The 16,472-nt window shown below is 31.0% G+C and overlaps 2 protein-coding genes across 4 annotated transcripts in view; one reads left to right on the top strand and one right to left on the bottom strand.

Moving 5' to 3' along the window:
• The first annotated feature begins 504 nt into the window (after positions 1-504).
• Positions 505-11,437, top strand: LOC126735082 (integrator complex subunit 9). Of its 2 annotated transcripts, XM_050438979.1 has the most exons (12): positions 505-686; positions 748-939; positions 6,489-6,691; positions 6,753-6,954; positions 7,011-7,257; positions 7,312-7,517; positions 7,576-7,683; positions 7,747-7,849; positions 9,107-9,351; positions 10,871-11,023; positions 11,085-11,237; positions 11,292-11,437. In XM_050438979.1, exons 1-12 carry the CDS (start codon positions 678-680, stop codon positions 11,409-11,411), a joined length of 1,941 nt encoding a protein of 646 aa, XP_050294936.1. In that variant the 5' UTR covers positions 505-677; the 3' UTR covers positions 11,412-11,437. The 2 variants fall into 2 exon arrangements, with proteins under 2 accessions (XP_050294936.1, XP_050294937.1); XM_050438980.1 differs by lacking the exons at positions 505-686; positions 748-939 and adding an exon at positions 2,682-2,771.
• Positions 9,559-16,472, bottom strand: part of LOC126735081 (uncharacterized) — a 54,707-nt gene continuing 47,793 nt past the window's right edge. For both annotated transcript variants that reach the window (XM_050438977.1, XM_050438978.1), the window contains one exon: positions 9,559-16,471. In XM_050438977.1, coding sequence (XP_050294934.1) covers positions 14,171-16,471 — 2,301 coding nt within the window. In that variant the 3' untranslated portion in view covers positions 9,559-14,170. The remainder of the gene's footprint in view (position 16,472) is intronic.

The following is a 16,472-nucleotide window of genomic DNA, read 5'->3' as shown; positions in this document are numbered from 1 at the left end:
TTGTGTGTTGGGCAATGCTTTGAAAATTTTAATTCCAATAAATGAATTTCGGTTTTTGTAATACCTATGTTATAACCATATGAATTAATATTTTTGTAGTTTCTTACTTTTGTGAATAAAAACTTTTATTTTTATTCATGATATATTATTTCGTAGTACCTATGCAACCTTTCAATAAATATATTGTCTGCGTAAGCAGTCTTGTCCCTATATAACGCAAGTTGTTATCCAAAAGGACAGGTCTGCAATAACAGTCTGGCTGTTTCTTTACGAAAAAAGACGACAAACAAAAAAATTCTAACTGACATATAAGTTATGACCTTAAGAAATGCCGATTCTAAAAAAAAAAAATGTCCCAGGAAGACCCCAAAAAATGTTGTTTTGTCCGCGAATGGGTTAACCTAAAACTAAGTTCCGCCAGATTTTATTAAACATTCTAGAGCAAGATTTTGCGAATGCGAAAAATTATGAACTGAGCTTTACACCGAACAGTGCAACATAACCTCAAATAAATGCCTATGTTATTGTTTATAACATTTTTTGAATGTATTTATTTTAAATCTTACTATTTTTATGTTTTTTTTTCTGTTTAGATTCTTATTTTAGTTTTAATGTATATGTATTAAATTATTAAGCCACAATTTTTAATTCAACAGAAATCGTTAAAGAATATAACTATGAAGCTGGTAATAATACAAAATACATTATTTGTATAAACTTACTCAAATATTGTTAAAATGTTTCTAGTATTGTTTAAGCAATGACCCGAACAAACCATGTCATATACTCACATTTAGAGAAATAACCATGATGCTTGATTGTGGCCTATCAATGCAGTCCCTTTTGAATTTCTTGCCCCTGTCTTTTGTTCCATCACAAAGATTATTAAATTTGAATGGGTATATGCCTCCTGATGTCTCAGATCCTGACTTAGAAGGGGTAAGTAACCGGTACCATTTGGAAATAGAAAAATGTATAAATAAAAAATGATAGAAAATCAAAAGAAGGGCTTTTTTTCTGTAGCAAAATTATTTTTTTATAACATGCCTAGGTTTCAATACAACTCAGTTGTTCTAAAATGAACATAATAATTAACAATCTTCAGGCATTTATTTATTTTTTGTTATTTATTAATGATACCTCATAACATAAGTTAACAATATAATACCAGCATTCTACAAGCTAACTAAAAGTTATCCAATATAAGCATCAAAAGTAGTATTCCAAAAACTCAAGACTAATCCCCTGTAGATAACTAAAGCAAATCAAATTACAAAAAAATGTAATATATAAACTGACATAACACATAAACTTAAAAGGTTCAAACATTTAAACTAAATAAGAGAATTGACCAATTGCTTCTTAAATAAAATCACTGACATGTCAAACACTTCAATGTTGCAATTATTTATGAGTTTACAGTAACTATTTATGGGACAATTTTGACCATAGTTAGTATGGTGAAACGGAAAGATTGAAAGGCACCCTTCTAATATGAGCTGGTAAATCTTAGTTTATGCACTCCAAGAAGCTGCTACAATCTATATAACAATTACATGTGACAACATATCTTATGTATGAACATCATACCCAATATGTTATTCCACCTACATTCCAATGTAACCAGATGTAAATGACTCTCAATTAATACATAGTCATCAATAGCAATAATCAAACCCTGAATGTACAAAATCACAAAAATTTATGCTGAACACTTTTCACAGTCAAGTTGTGTACTGTCTAATAAGATGACCAAACTATGGAGGCATATTAAAGGGAATCAGCGAGCCTTAGACACCCTTTATAGTATTCAATAAAAAATTCTTACAATGCCTGAGAACAAATCCAAGCATTTTTGATGATTTAGCTGTAATTTCGTTCAGATGTTAATTGAAAGATAGATTCTTTTGAAAAATGACTCCCAAATCTCTTACTTTGGTTAAATATTTTAACTGTTCCCCATCAATAAGATAGGAAGTAGTATGTTTTCTGACCCCTGAAAAGTAATAAAACAGCACTTTGACACACTCAGACTGCTAAGCTTACTATTCTTACACCAATCGGCAAGTCTTCCTGCAAAAGTGTCTGATTCCCTTGACAGTGAATTGTTTTCATAATTTTAAAGTCATCAGCGAAAGCCAAAGCAAACCTGTTTTGAAAGCAATTAAAAAAAGTATTTGCAAATAAATTTAAAAAAATTGGAGAACAATGTCCCCCAGAGGTAACAAAAATTGCTTCAGAAAAGAACCTATTTTTACCCTCTACTGATGACCCACAATAAAACTAGCGATCGAATCGAGAGTAGCTGCACCGAAATCCAAATCGAACAACCTACTCAAAAAAACCCCATGATCAACTCGATTGAAGAAAAATCTGTATAAATTGAGTCAACCTGTTTCAAATCCTCCAAGGCATTAATTAGCCTATTTTGATATAGCATCAAATTTGAGACTGTCAATCGACCAGAAAAAAAGCAATGCTGATGCATATTGACTAAATTTCGGCACATCCACCTCAATTGATCACTTACTACCAAGCTATGAAAGAGTTTAGGAATAGAGGACTTAATGCATACACCTATAGTTTCTGACCTCACTCCTTTCCCCATTCTTACAAACAGGCATTCCAAAACTATGCTTCCATTTCTCAAGTTTTCAATGACATATTGACATATTTTGATGCAGCTTGAAGATTATTGTGAAAATTAGGTTGCACACTATTTTTTTTTGGAATCGGACTACAATAAATTCATTTTTATAATACAACTTATAGTAAGTCAGGCAAATTACTTACAGTTAATTACCCAACTTTTTGTTTTATGTAATACTGCCAAATATTCATATTTGGAAACAGTGTTGTTTTACACAATATGTAGAAAAAATGTGTAGCAATAATAAATGAAACTCTTGACATCAACCAGAATATTGAAATTGAGGTTCCTAAAGTACATAGAGACTATTTATTTCAAAAATATATTAGAAACTAGGTATAGTGAATATCACCAATACAGTTTATCAAATTGGTACCCCACATGGCTTAATAAATCAATAGTTTTCCAGAGATTACATTTCCTATTACCAAACCAGTTAAATAATTATAGTAGTCTGGAAGTAAAAACAATTTCCTTAAGAATAATTTCTATCCTGATATAATCCTGAATCCTAAAATAATTTTTAAAATTTGAAGGACAGGGACTTGTGGGAACAGGAAAAGTCTTCTTGGAAACCAAGCAAGGCATGTCAAAGCAATAAATGTTAGGATAAATAATTATATGGCTAATACTATTGAAGTATCTTCAGGTGTGTGCCTCAGGGTTTGCATATTGACCTTGTCTTTTTTGTTTTGTTGTGTAATAGCAATAATCTGGAACTGATTTTAAAGAAGTGTGTATGTGTTTCATTTGATCATTCTTATCAAATTATTATCAATACACAATCAAGAATAAAGAACGTAGGTGAGTTATAATTATAATTAAAGACTTTGTTGCCCCACATTTTGGATTTTATTAACATCTTGGATTTATTCCTAGAAATAGTGTAAATACATCTTTCACCTTATTGTTCAAATTACTTTATTGCTCTTTGGTTTGTTCCTTGCTTGAGTATGCTTCTATAATTTGTTCCCTTTATTATGATTGTCATATTGAACACAATGAGGCTGTACAGAGAAGATTCTAATGATCCCTTGATTATAGAGCTGAAGGCAGTTAAAACCTGTCATAATAATTACATTGACTGTAATGCATCATCAGTATGTGGTTACATATCCCTAACTATATCCCTAATCTTGAAATCAGCAGGCATTATTCTGATGCTTTAACATTTTAGAAGATCTTGAACAGCTTATATTACTGTCATACTATCTTGGAAGCAATTCCTTTTATCACCGGATAAAGAAGGGTTTACTCCCCTATGTTTCATTGACATTTTCATTCAGCCAACTATGGCTTTTTTTCTTCACTGACTATGAGTTTGCGTTCTTTTAATGAAAATATCATTGATTAATTTTCCAGCATGTTATGGTCATTCAGATCAAAAATGATGACCATAAGCTGATCAATCTTAGACTTTAACCTACATTCCTTGTTCTGAGATTCTAACTTGATGAATTTGATTTTTTTTTCTAATTCTAGTATTATTTTTATCTTATAGTATTATCTAGTATTTTGTAATATCTTAACATTATTTTTGTAAATGGGCTTTGCCATATATTGCAATAAATAAATAAATGGCTGTGTTTTAAAGCTCTTATGAAATGTATTAGTGGATGTCATAAAAAAGTTTTTTAATAAATAATCTAAAATGTAATTTGTATTTTAAACAATGTGAAAGATGATGAAAGTGATTCGGCTGCCATACCATCAGTCATACATATTATAATATGAAAACATTAATGTACTCAGATTCAGAAACAATTCTGTACAGGTCAATTTTCAGAATAATCCTGATGAAATGCATATGTATTAACACCTCAAATTATTAATAAATTTTGAAAAATTTTAGGTGTAAAAAAATAAAACTAATTTTACAATAAGCCTACTACATAAACGCTTTGAACTAATCTTCCAACTCACCAAACCAATTATGTATCCCAAATCGCACATTTATTGGCAAAAATCTATACTCTTAATTAAAAAACTACAGTCATACACCTAATATAAATATCATAAAATATTAATGAAATATAAATATTTAATTAATATTTTTGGCTCTGAAATTCCAAATAGCCAAAGACATCTGTTCTCAACCTGAATCCTTTTATTATAATTCATGTAATCCAACTTGTAAATGAAATTAAAAATATTAAAATTTAACAAAACTATGAAATCACATTAGTGCTGCCACTTTAAGAAAAAAATAAATACTTTTTCCAATTTAAATCATTAAGGCTTTAATCTTTTCCAAGTAATTTTTTTTATCCTTAATTTAAATCAGTTTATGAAAATATTTGACTTTTTTAAACAAAAAAAGCTTTCCATCTTCCTAAAAAGATGTAAGTATTTTTTAAAGGTTCAAAATTTAGTTCGGACAGTAAACTTAATTTTATTTAAAAAAAACTATGAATTAGTTAATTGAACTCAATACAAAAAATACATAACTAATATAGATATATTTATTTTAAATTGTAAATTCAACAGTAATTTATTATTAAAATATTTGAAAAGAAAAATTAAATAAAAAAATTATATCAAAGAGTAAATGAGAAGAACCGTAGTATTTTTAAAATGGTAAATTTACAGTTTCAATTGTCTCAAGTTGCTACCAAGTCTCAAAATAAGTACAGCTGATATGTTGTTTACTTTATAAATTAAAAACCAATTTAATTTATAAAGTAAATAATTATGTAGAGTCCTTGTACTATTTCTAGTATAGAAGAGATCTATTACTTTTGTAATCTGGTACCCTATACAATTTCTTTAACTTAGAACTTATGTTCAGTTTATTCCATGCTATACCTACATTTAGATATAGCAACATCATATAAATGTATACTACTTTCAAAAGACATGGTACTTTCGCAGTACACATAAAACTTACAGGTAACATTTTCTAAATAAAAGCATATATGCATATTGTACATCAAACATGTTAAGTTTATTAACATTAAATAATTAAACATTAAAAAATTAAAATGCCAATTAAAGTGAATATTAAGTTTCTTGCTATTCTTAAGTTTATTGCTACTCTCAGTGATTTGTTTGTGACAAAAAAAAGATTTGAGCCACAGAAATTATTATTAAAAAAATGAGATATCCACTGTATTTTATCTTCCTCAAGATGCCATCCATTTAGATTCCTCTACTGAATAATATGTTGAAGAAGTAGTTCATTCTTGCAGTCTTGAGTTAATAGGTCAATGGGTAACTAAATATACTTCGGTGATCCACTAAATTTATTTAAAAATTTTTAATCCGACATGATTTGGACATATAACATGTCTATCATCAGGGACATCAAATTAAGGGGTTCCGTCAATACGTCTTACAGATCTATTGCCTCAGACAAGGTTAAAACGAATTAATATACATGAGAATGGGACCAAACATGGATTTACAAAAACTTTGAAATTACATCATTACGACAATACGATAATTAAGTATCTTTAGTTACCCATTGAATGTACAATAATCAACTACAATGGATACCCATTGCATTTGGATGTAATTATAGACTTGAGGTATTCTTCAGGGTGGAGTGTCATATTATTAAGGGAAAGAAAATAAAAAATCAAAATCTCCACTGTTCAGTTAAAACTTTAATTTGTTGTTTTAATTGTTGTACCGTGATTCATTCATTTAAATATTACACCAAAATATAATATGTATAATTAAAACACAAAAGGCTTGTATGTTTTCGTTTCATTGATTTTGTATCCATTCCAACTATATTTTCACTTCTTGAAATATTCGCATTCAATCTGATTTACCTATATCTACCTATACCCTATACAATGCTATTATAATTATATTTCTCTTCTTTATTTTTAAGGAACTAAAAGAAAATGGTGAAAGAATTTTTGTTGATTCACCTCCAGAATTTTGCCCTCCTCTAGACAAACTGATAGATTTCTCTCAGGTTGATGTAATTTTAATATCAAATTACTTATGTATGATGGCGCTGCCATTTATAACAGAGGGCACTGGTTTTCAAGGCAGAGTCTATGCTACAGAACCCACATTACATATTGGGAGGTAATGCGCTATAGTCTACACACTACTTAAAACACTTTTTTAGCAGGGATATTTTTTTTAGGCTGTTACTTGAAGAACTAGTTATATATATTGAGCAGTGTCCTAAGTCATCTTTGGCCATCCAGTGGAAGAATTTTGTACACAAATTTCCCTTTCCTTTGAAAGAGGCCTTTATGCCTAAATCTTGGAAGCAAATTTACAATATGAACAGCCTTAATGCCAGCTTATCTAGGATACACATGGTGGGATACAATGAAAAAATTGTATGGTTATTAGGAACTAGTATTACTTGTAAGACATTACTTAATAATGTTTTTAGGATGTGTATGGAGCTCTTCAAGTGCTTCCGGCAAGTTCAGGCTACTGTTTAGGTTCCGCCAATTGGGTTATAACTTCTGATCATGAAAAAATTGTTTATTTAAGCGGGTCTAGTACCTTAACTACCCATCCAAGACCTGTGGATTATAATTCACTTAAAAATGCGGATGTTTTTATTATGACTGATTTGACGCAGACCCCAATTAGCAATCCTGATTCTATGTTGGGAGTACTTTGTGCAGTAGTTGGTAAACTAATTTTACATATTATACTATTAACGTTTTTATCTAAGCCTATTTTAGGTTTAACGTTAAGAGGAGGTGGTAACGTCCTAATCCCTTGCTACCCCACAGGAGTGGTTTATGACTTATTTGAGTGTCTCTCAGTAAAAATGCAAGAATTAGGAGTATCTAATTGTCCAATGTTCTTTGTCTCCCCTGTTGCTGATACTTCTTTAGCTTACTCTAATATTTTGGCTGAATGGCTTAGTTCAGCTAAGCAAAATAAAGTAAGTAACTTGAAAATGACATCAAACAAACTCGTAGCTAGTCTGTTTAATTTTTTAGGTTTATGTACCAGATGAGCCTTTTCCACATGCTGTCTTAGTCAAAAATTCTAAACTTAAACATTTTAAGCATATATTCTCGGAGGGGTTTAGCACAGATTTTCAAGAGGTAAAAAGATCTCTAAATATTACGTTAAGTTGTTTTTTAAAATTTTATTTGGTTTTTACTTAGCCTTGTGTGGTATTTTGTGGGCATCCAAGTCTAAGGTTCGGCGATGTGGTGCAGTTTATTGAACTATGGGGAAACAATCCTAGAAACTGTATTGTCTTTACAGGTAAGCAATTTAAAAAGAATATATATTTTAGCATCAAGCCTTTATGGTCAAACACTACGTGTTCATAATTAAAAAAAAACAGTTATGTATACTTTTGTATGCCAAGAATAAACATGAGAGATCCTGTTTAACCTTCTGAACTACTTTAGCATACAGTAGCAAATATTCACACTGCAATAAATATAACGAAATCTAAAGAATCGAATAACAAATTTCTACGTATTTGCAGTCGACCACATTGTCATTATGTATATTAATTCAGCTTGAAAAATGCAAAAAGATATCTTCATTTCGTTAATAAGATTTTAAAAAATTAGAAAGTTTTTATATTGGGTAAAAGTCCTACATCTTCGCAACATGGCAATAAGTAGATCCTGATATCATACCAACGGAATTGATTTTCAGGTTACTTTACTATTTTTTCCTTCTTGAACTTTTGGAACAAGTCATAGGAAATTTTTTAATTTCTTTAAATAATTTTTCATTAACAAAAATTGCTCTCATTTTTTTCACTGAAGAAAATACGTAATACCCGTAAAATAAACTTATAAAGGTTTCCTAGTGCGATTGGAACCTTTAGTGTAAACTTACCTTAATTAAAATAAAATTAAAAATTACCTTCACCAAAACACATTATTTAAATCTGTAAGAGTCTTTTGGCGAAGTAATGACTATTTTTATTTATTCATATAAGTTCTACGAAGATCCAAAATTATTGGTTTTAAAATAGTAAAATTAATTAAGTGTTTATATTTATTCCACTGTTTCCTAATTAGTTTGCCACAACTATATCCTCTTTTAAAATAAGATACTTGATTTTACTGATTTTTTTTTCATTTAATTAACATGTTGCATTTTGATTATCAGAGGTATAATATATCCAATGTTTGATTACTCCGATTTTCTATTATTATAAATTTTTTAGCTGACAGATTAATTATATTAAATAAATATATCTTTTTGTATTGGATGTAATTAGTTTAGAAAATATATATTTTGGCCAAAACAAAATAGGTATTTACTTATATACGCATACTAAGAAATATTTTTTACAATTACCTTAGCATTGAGCAGTAAAATACAAAAATTCAGTAGAATTTAAAATTTGTGTAAAGGTTTTTAGTTCACACGAGAAGTTGCTTCAATTTTAACATATAAAACCTTGCTTACCATATTTTAGCAGGACCTCTCGTGTATAATTATTATTTTAAATATCGCAAATAAAAATATAAAAACTAGTGATTTTATTTATTTTAGAACCAGACTACGACTACATAGAGGCTCTCGCCCCTTACCAGCCCTTACAAATGAAAATAGCCCATTGCGCCATAGATACGTCATTAAATTTCACACAGGCTAACAAACTAATAAAGGATCTGAAGCCGGCCACTTTGGTAGTGCCTGAATGTTATACCAAGCCGCCAGTAAATGCTCCTAATTTGACTGAGCTCGTCATACACAGCAATCCTGATGTGAATTTGATTCCTTACAAGTGGGGCGAGGTAAGATAGAAAATAGTGTTTTAGTATTTTACTATTAAATCGAAAAAATTCGGTAAAAAACACGAAATCTACAGAATTAGCATTTAAAAAAAAAAAAAAAAGATTAATTGTATAAAACTTAAAGGTGATGTTCATAACAAGACAACTTGACAACTTTTACGCCCTAAATACAAATACCGAAATTGCTGAAATAAGAAGTAACAAAAATATATTATATCTATTTATTGATAACTAATTACATTAAGTGAGAAACTATTAATGGGAAATAGGCATTTTAGCCTAGTTTTCGCTGCGTACCTGAGCATCGCAGCACTGCACTGCTGTTCTTTAAATCCTGGCCTTTCGACATGTGTATGTTTTTCCAAATAGAATTATGTAAATAGCCAGACACTATTTCGGCTGCTTGAAGCTATTATCCCCAGGTATTTAAAACTCATCATTTGTTCGATTGGATGGTTGTTTAGTGCCAGCTTGCATCGTATCGGTTCTTTGCCTTTCGATTTGGTTTTCGATCTCGAGATGCTCATGTTATATTTCTTTGCGGCTTGGTTTTGCTCGAATAGAATTCGCTGCAGGTTATACTAATTTTCTGCTATGAGAACCGCATCGTCTGCATAGCACAATATTTTGAGTTCTGTTCGTCCCATTCTGTAACTTTGTTCTACATTTTTCACCTGGTTTATGATGCGGTCCATTAACAGGTTGAAGAGTATCGGACTCATCTCCTTGCCTGATATTGGTTGGTATTGGGTTGTCTTATTACCTGGATTATATTATTGGCTCCTTATTCTTGTAGGATTTTTAGCACATTCTTTACTTGCACTCTATCAAATGCTTGAGCTAGGTCATCAAAGCAGAAGAACGCAGGTTTGCTAAATTTTTTTAGACTTTTCGATGATTTGTCGCAGTATAAATATAGCGTCGATTATTGATCTATTCTTCCTAAAGCCTTGTTGTTCTTCATTGATGCTGACTGTACTTGATAGATGTTGGATTATTATTTTGATGAGTAGCTTCATGGCGGTGTTGAGCAGGCTTATGCCTCGCTAGTTCCTTGGGTCTTTCTTTTCTACCTTCTTGCAGATAGGGATTGTATTGCTAGATTTCCATTCCTGGGAGACTTCTCCTGTGCACATAATCATACTGTAAAAGTGTGATAGTTCTATCATTAGTTCATCGCCTCCATATTTGGGGATTTCGTTTGTTATTCTATCTGGGCCTGGTAATTTTTTGTTCTTCAGTTTGTTGGTTTCATCTCTGTTTTGTTTATAATATAGTCGTTGATGTTGTTGGGCATGGTCCATAGATCTGCTTATTCTTCGGTGTTGTATAGACTCTTGAGGTTATTATTTATTATTTATTCCTCAGCGATAATATTGACTGCGATTTATTCGTTAACTGGTTTCTCCTGCGATCTAATGAGGTTCCATATTTTCCGTCGTCCTCCGTACAGGTTATGTTAGCATTGGCTCTATTTCTTATGGCGACGTATTGCTGACGTTCTTCTTCTTTTTTTTAGATAATAAATCTCCCATTAAAAAGAAAACAGGGTCAAATTTTTGTAGATACCGACGTAGCTAAAAAAATTGTTCCCGTCGAAGTAAAACCTGGAGTCAGTTTATCCACTATCACTGGTACTTTAAATGTGAAGGATAACATTCATAATGTGCAGGTAATATGCATTTTAGTTGATTTTTATTAAAGATTAAAGCTTATTAAAATATTTGTTTTAGGATATATCAGCAGAACAAAAACTACTTAATAAAAACGTAAAATACGAGTGGGGTTCGGTCAGTATTAACGAATTCAAACAAAAATTGTTCCAAGAAGGAATTACCGATGCGAAAGTTGAATCGTTGGGAGGAAATGTAGTAGTGATACATTTGGTAAAAAAATATATTATCGACTTTTTAAACTTTAACAACTTGTTCCACTTTCAGCAAGACGAAGACGCCCTAATTCAATTAGAAGATAACAACACTCACGTAGTATGCAATGGAGATGAAGTTCTCAGGACTAAGTTAAGGAATATTGTAATGCAATGTTTAAAATCGTTTTAGGGTAATATATTATTTATTTTTTTTAATATTTAGTTATTTTGGTCCGTTAACAACTTCAATATTAATCAGTTTATACAAAAAAATGTTAAGAAAAATGTATCAACTATTATATAGTGTATGCTTCATATAATTTATAGTATTTAGAAAATCTTATATCTACAGTAATAAATGCCAAAAGTCAACTTAGTAAGTTAAGTACAAAAATCTATATCCAATTAGTAAGTATTTTTATGTTTACATACAAATTTTACAAAATCTTTTTTTTTACAAAATTTTGAGATTTTCTTCCAAACTTTTTAAATTATCTTAATTCGGTTTTTATAATTTTATAATAAAAACTTCAATTATTTAATTATATAGGTCGATATACCATTTTAAGTGCTTATTACTTACAAATTCATTGTAATAATTGCTAAAAAGATGTGCCAACTCATTTGGTCTACCCCTTCGCCTTGGTCCAAAGGTTTTTTTACTAATGCTACCAATTTGGATAAATGAATTTTTACAAATAATTTAATAAATAATCCTTAATTTATGAGGATAATTATTACGAAAAAAAAAACTATAAATAATTTGCTATATATTACCTTGAAATCCTGATTTATGTTAATTTGATTTATACCTTTTTTGAATTTGAGGTCTAGGGTCGTAATAATTAATGATATACTAATTTACAGCTCGTCAAAGACTAAGCTGTGGGACTAATTTTATTTGTTTGGGCCTTTTTTAGTTACCTTTTTTTCAGTTTGAGTTAATAAAAGATTATACTTCTTGATTAAATATGTAGCTATTTAATTTTATTAACGTTCAAGTAAAAATTTAACAATAAATATAAAAATATAGTATTATTTAAAGGGTTAGTTCATAGATAGTTTTATTCAATTAATTCAATAGATTGTATTTGGTAAATAAATGTCACTGGACTATTACTAGAGCATGTATAATAAAATGTGAAGAAACTGAACTGCAGAAACTTATCCTCATTCATTGAAAATTCAATAAAATTTATAAATGTTAGGGATTGCTGAAACTAGATACAAGAATGCGGTTGTTATGACTAAAAAGGAAGTTCAATTTGCATGCAGAGTTCGAATTAATCAGCCATGCTTTACATTATGGAAATGATACCTTACATTACGGATATGAAAAATGCTATTAAAAGCTAAATCACTATTTGGGCAATAGTGTATTGCTAAACAAATTCCAGTTTAAATTTGGATTAGGAAGGCAAAAACCTAAACTTTCAAAGTTCAGAAACATGGAAGATGAATTAAACATTTTAATTAAAATAATTGTTTTCTATTATTTTCGTCAACGAATACCTAGCTAATTTTTGATCGAAATAATTTTTACTATAGCAATTAAAGTGAGTGAGAAATAGAAAAAAAAACCATTATTTGTATCTGAGTTTATTTGAGTGCTTTTATGATTTAAATTTAGAAATATTTTATGATTTAAATATATTAAAATCCTTTGAATGAAATCCTGAAAACAATAAACTTTTAAATATTTCATATTATTCTCTGGGAAATATTTATTTTCCTAGGGATATTTACGAGGTTTAAATACTGTTTCTTTGATTTGTTTTTTTAGAAAAACGATAAAAACAGCAACTGTGTAGTTACTAGAATTTTCAAAAGAAATTTTGAAAGATGCCATTTTAAATGACATTATTATTAAATGAGGAATTTATAATTTTTATAGGAATTCCCTAGTCTAAAGGATCCTATTGACGTAAAAATATCTTTATGTTAATTTCTTTTTCTAAAAGCACTTATTTAACGCTGGTTTTTCACAATGGTTTTGTATTTTTATTCTTTGTAATAAAATATGTTAAATTATGTATTGCAGTTGTATGAGACATAAAAGTTAAAAAGATAATATATTTTTGTAAGTCGTCCTCTTATAGTATTCTGACTGATTTCATCTTGTGTCTTATCAGTGTCTTAATGCTTCATTTTATTCAGCTTTTTAGCAATTGTGCATCCTTATCTTTGCTCCTTACATGTGCTTTAGTTTCTTTTTATTCTTTTACTTTTAATAAATCAATATTTCAGTTTAATAACGTTGCAAGATTACTTTAGGTAATAGGCCATCTTTTGGTATTGGCTAGAACAATTAAAGATAAAACGATTAGTACATTATATGATATCGATGCTAATAAATTTTCTTATGGCATCTATTTTGGGGCTCTTGATTGATTCTTCTCTGTCGTTACTATTTTTAAGTGATTATTGATCGCCTTTAGAAGAAAAATATACAGAGTGATTTAAATTAATTTAACATACTAAATTTAATTTTGAAAATCGGTATTTTTTTTATCAAAATTCTAAAAATTTCACTAGCAATTAAAAACATTTGACCAAGAGAAATCGAATAAAGTAAACCATATGCGGCACAACAATTTAAAAGTTATATATAATAAAAATAGATCACTTTTATTCCGATTTGGGTACAAATTCAAATAATTTTCACTATTTTTTATAGAAAATAGAAAAACTTCCTAGAAAAACGTGTATACTCAGATAAAGATTACTGAGTTACTCAGCAAATTTTTGAATACAGTTTATGGTTTACACAAGTTACTTATAAATCATTTGGAAAAATATTAACATTTATTCTAGGGACTCGTCTCTGTCAGTATTTTATTGAGAATCGCCTAGATACCCTGCCAACCACCTACAAAGGTATGTGCCTTTCACAAATTCAACACTGTTAAAAGCTTTATGATAATAACCTCCAACACTAGTGAGGGATTTTTACTTGCTCCCACTAGCACCTTGCAACATCAATTCTTCACGTGAACTTTCAATAATTTGCCTTCTCATGTGAGTTAGTTGCCTTAAAAAGGCACTGGGACTACAAGTTGGAGTTCTTTGCCTCTTATGAGTCTTCCTGGGCAAACTTCCATAATCAGAAAACGTAATTGGGTTACTTTCCAAGCTAGAATCCTCAACTTCAACGTTACTAAGATCCCAAGGGTTATACCTAGGACGTTCGAAGAGAATGTCATCGTCGAAATCTTCTGATGCTATGCTGACGTGTCTGGATCTCGGCTGTTTGTTTATATGTTGCTCCAGCCTTTTGCAAGAATCCTCTAAAATGGCCTCATATTTATTTACGGGCACCATATATTCTGCAAAGTCTAAGTTTGTTTGTGAATGGCAGCTTTCCATAGAGGGTGGTGCTTCGGTTTGTGTTGAATTAGTTTCTCTTGTGCGCCTTCTGTGGCTTTTTCTTGAGCCTTTGCCCAAACCTGATATTTCGTTAACAGTCACTTGAATATCAAAATCATCTAAATGTGCTTGTTGACATTTGGGACTGCTACTGCGTGACTTTTCAGCCGCGTGACTGATGTTTGACATGAGTAATTTTGCCTCCTCAAGGAAATCTTTCATTGCTTTCAACATACGATCGTTTTTTTGTTTTCTCACCTTTTTGTCGAATTGCACTTTTTTCTGGTTCGCCAAGTGATACTCGATAGAATCCGGGAGATTTACACTCATTCTGTCTTCACTGCTCTCACTGCTAAGGCTTTCATAGTCTGGACATCGGTAAACTTGAACTTTTTTAATGGAGGCTTTTTTAAATATGTCCGGGCAAATCGAACCTTTGGCTTCTAGAGCCCTGGGATAAATGTCTGGCAAATATTGGCATCTTTCCCAAACAGGTTCTTCTAGGAACATAACAGGTGCCTGAGCAACGTTTACGTCAACAGTTTTGAAATGTTTACAATAGTTGGGTGCCGTGAGGGTACTGGCTGTGCTAGCGCATACTTGACTACTAGGAATATAATGTACAGTTTCGTAAATATCGTCCAAGACACCAAGTTCTGCATGGCAAATTGTCGGTTCATTAGATTCGGTACTAACAGTTCTATCCAGCCCATGCTGTTCCAAGGAGTTATGATTGCTAATCAGATCTGGCGTATGTAATGGCACACGATTTTCCAAGCTGTCATCTGAAAAGCTCCCATTACGATCCCCTCCAATATAATTATGAGATATGTTTATATTTACTGCTTCACTAAAAATAGGTGAGCTACCTGTAAGATATTTGGTAAAAGAGACACTACTTGTAGGTTTATCTTCCGCAATGGTTTGTATACCACAACTCTTGGTTAAAACCAAGAGATTTTTCAAAGTTCCCTCAATAAACTGATTTAGTAGGGTACATCCCACTTGCGCATCTTTAAATTCCAAATCATGCAGGGTAGAAGCATCTTTAACCTGTCCTTGCTGCAGCTCCAAATCAGCACAGTCTGTCCCTATCTCCTTTACTCTAAGTACAGGAAACAAATCTGTCTGCGTCTCTTCGTTTTTGCTTCTGTGGGCCTTTAATGCTCTATGTGTAAGATCTCGCAGCCTGTTTCGCGCGTTACTGCATATAGAAAGTTCTTTTGGTGCCTCTTTAGCTACCACTGCCAAATTTTCTGTTGAAGTACCTATGTCTTTCTTATTAACTTTGCTGTAAAGTCTGCTAGTGACCGCAGCCACGATTTGCGCTCTAGGTTTTGTCTTGGTTTTGATTTCCGGAGGTTTTTTAGCGTGTTCTACGGCCTCTGTGCCCACTCCTTTTTCTTTTTTGTTTCCACCTAGGAGCCGTTTTTGAGTAATGGTTTTTAAAGATGGGTTACTTTTATGGATTGATAATCGTCTTAGTGACAGAGCGGTTTGTTTTGGCTGAGGTGTAGTCGATAGCCTCCTTGCAGGTTGAGCTTTGTGCTTTGGGCTTTGTAAAGATTCCTGCGAACTGCAAGACTTTTCCGTTTCCAAACTGTACTTTCTATCAATGCTATATGTTCTTGTGAACTTTTTTGGAGCTACTAAGCTTTTTACTTCCATTACTGGTAACAGGGTTTCAGTTGTGATGGTTTCTTCTTGGCTATTTAGGGTTGACCCACCGGTTGTTCCTGTAGTTCTTAAGGGACCCTTTGAAGCCTCTGATAATGATGTTAGAGTGGAGGATTCCGAGATGTCTTGAGTTGAACTCGAGAGGGATTGAGAGGAGTTCTTAGGTGTAGTTGTCATTAAGGATAGTGTATCAATAGTCGAAGGAATC

This window comes from Anthonomus grandis, chromosome 4 (genome assembly GCF_022605725.1).
Source record: "Anthonomus grandis grandis chromosome 4, icAntGran1.3, whole genome shotgun sequence".
Taxonomy (NCBI): domain Eukaryota; kingdom Metazoa; phylum Arthropoda; class Insecta; order Coleoptera; family Curculionidae; genus Anthonomus; species Anthonomus grandis.
The sequence above is the reverse complement of the archived record's forward strand: the minus strand, read 5'-3'. Positions and strand labels throughout refer to the sequence as shown.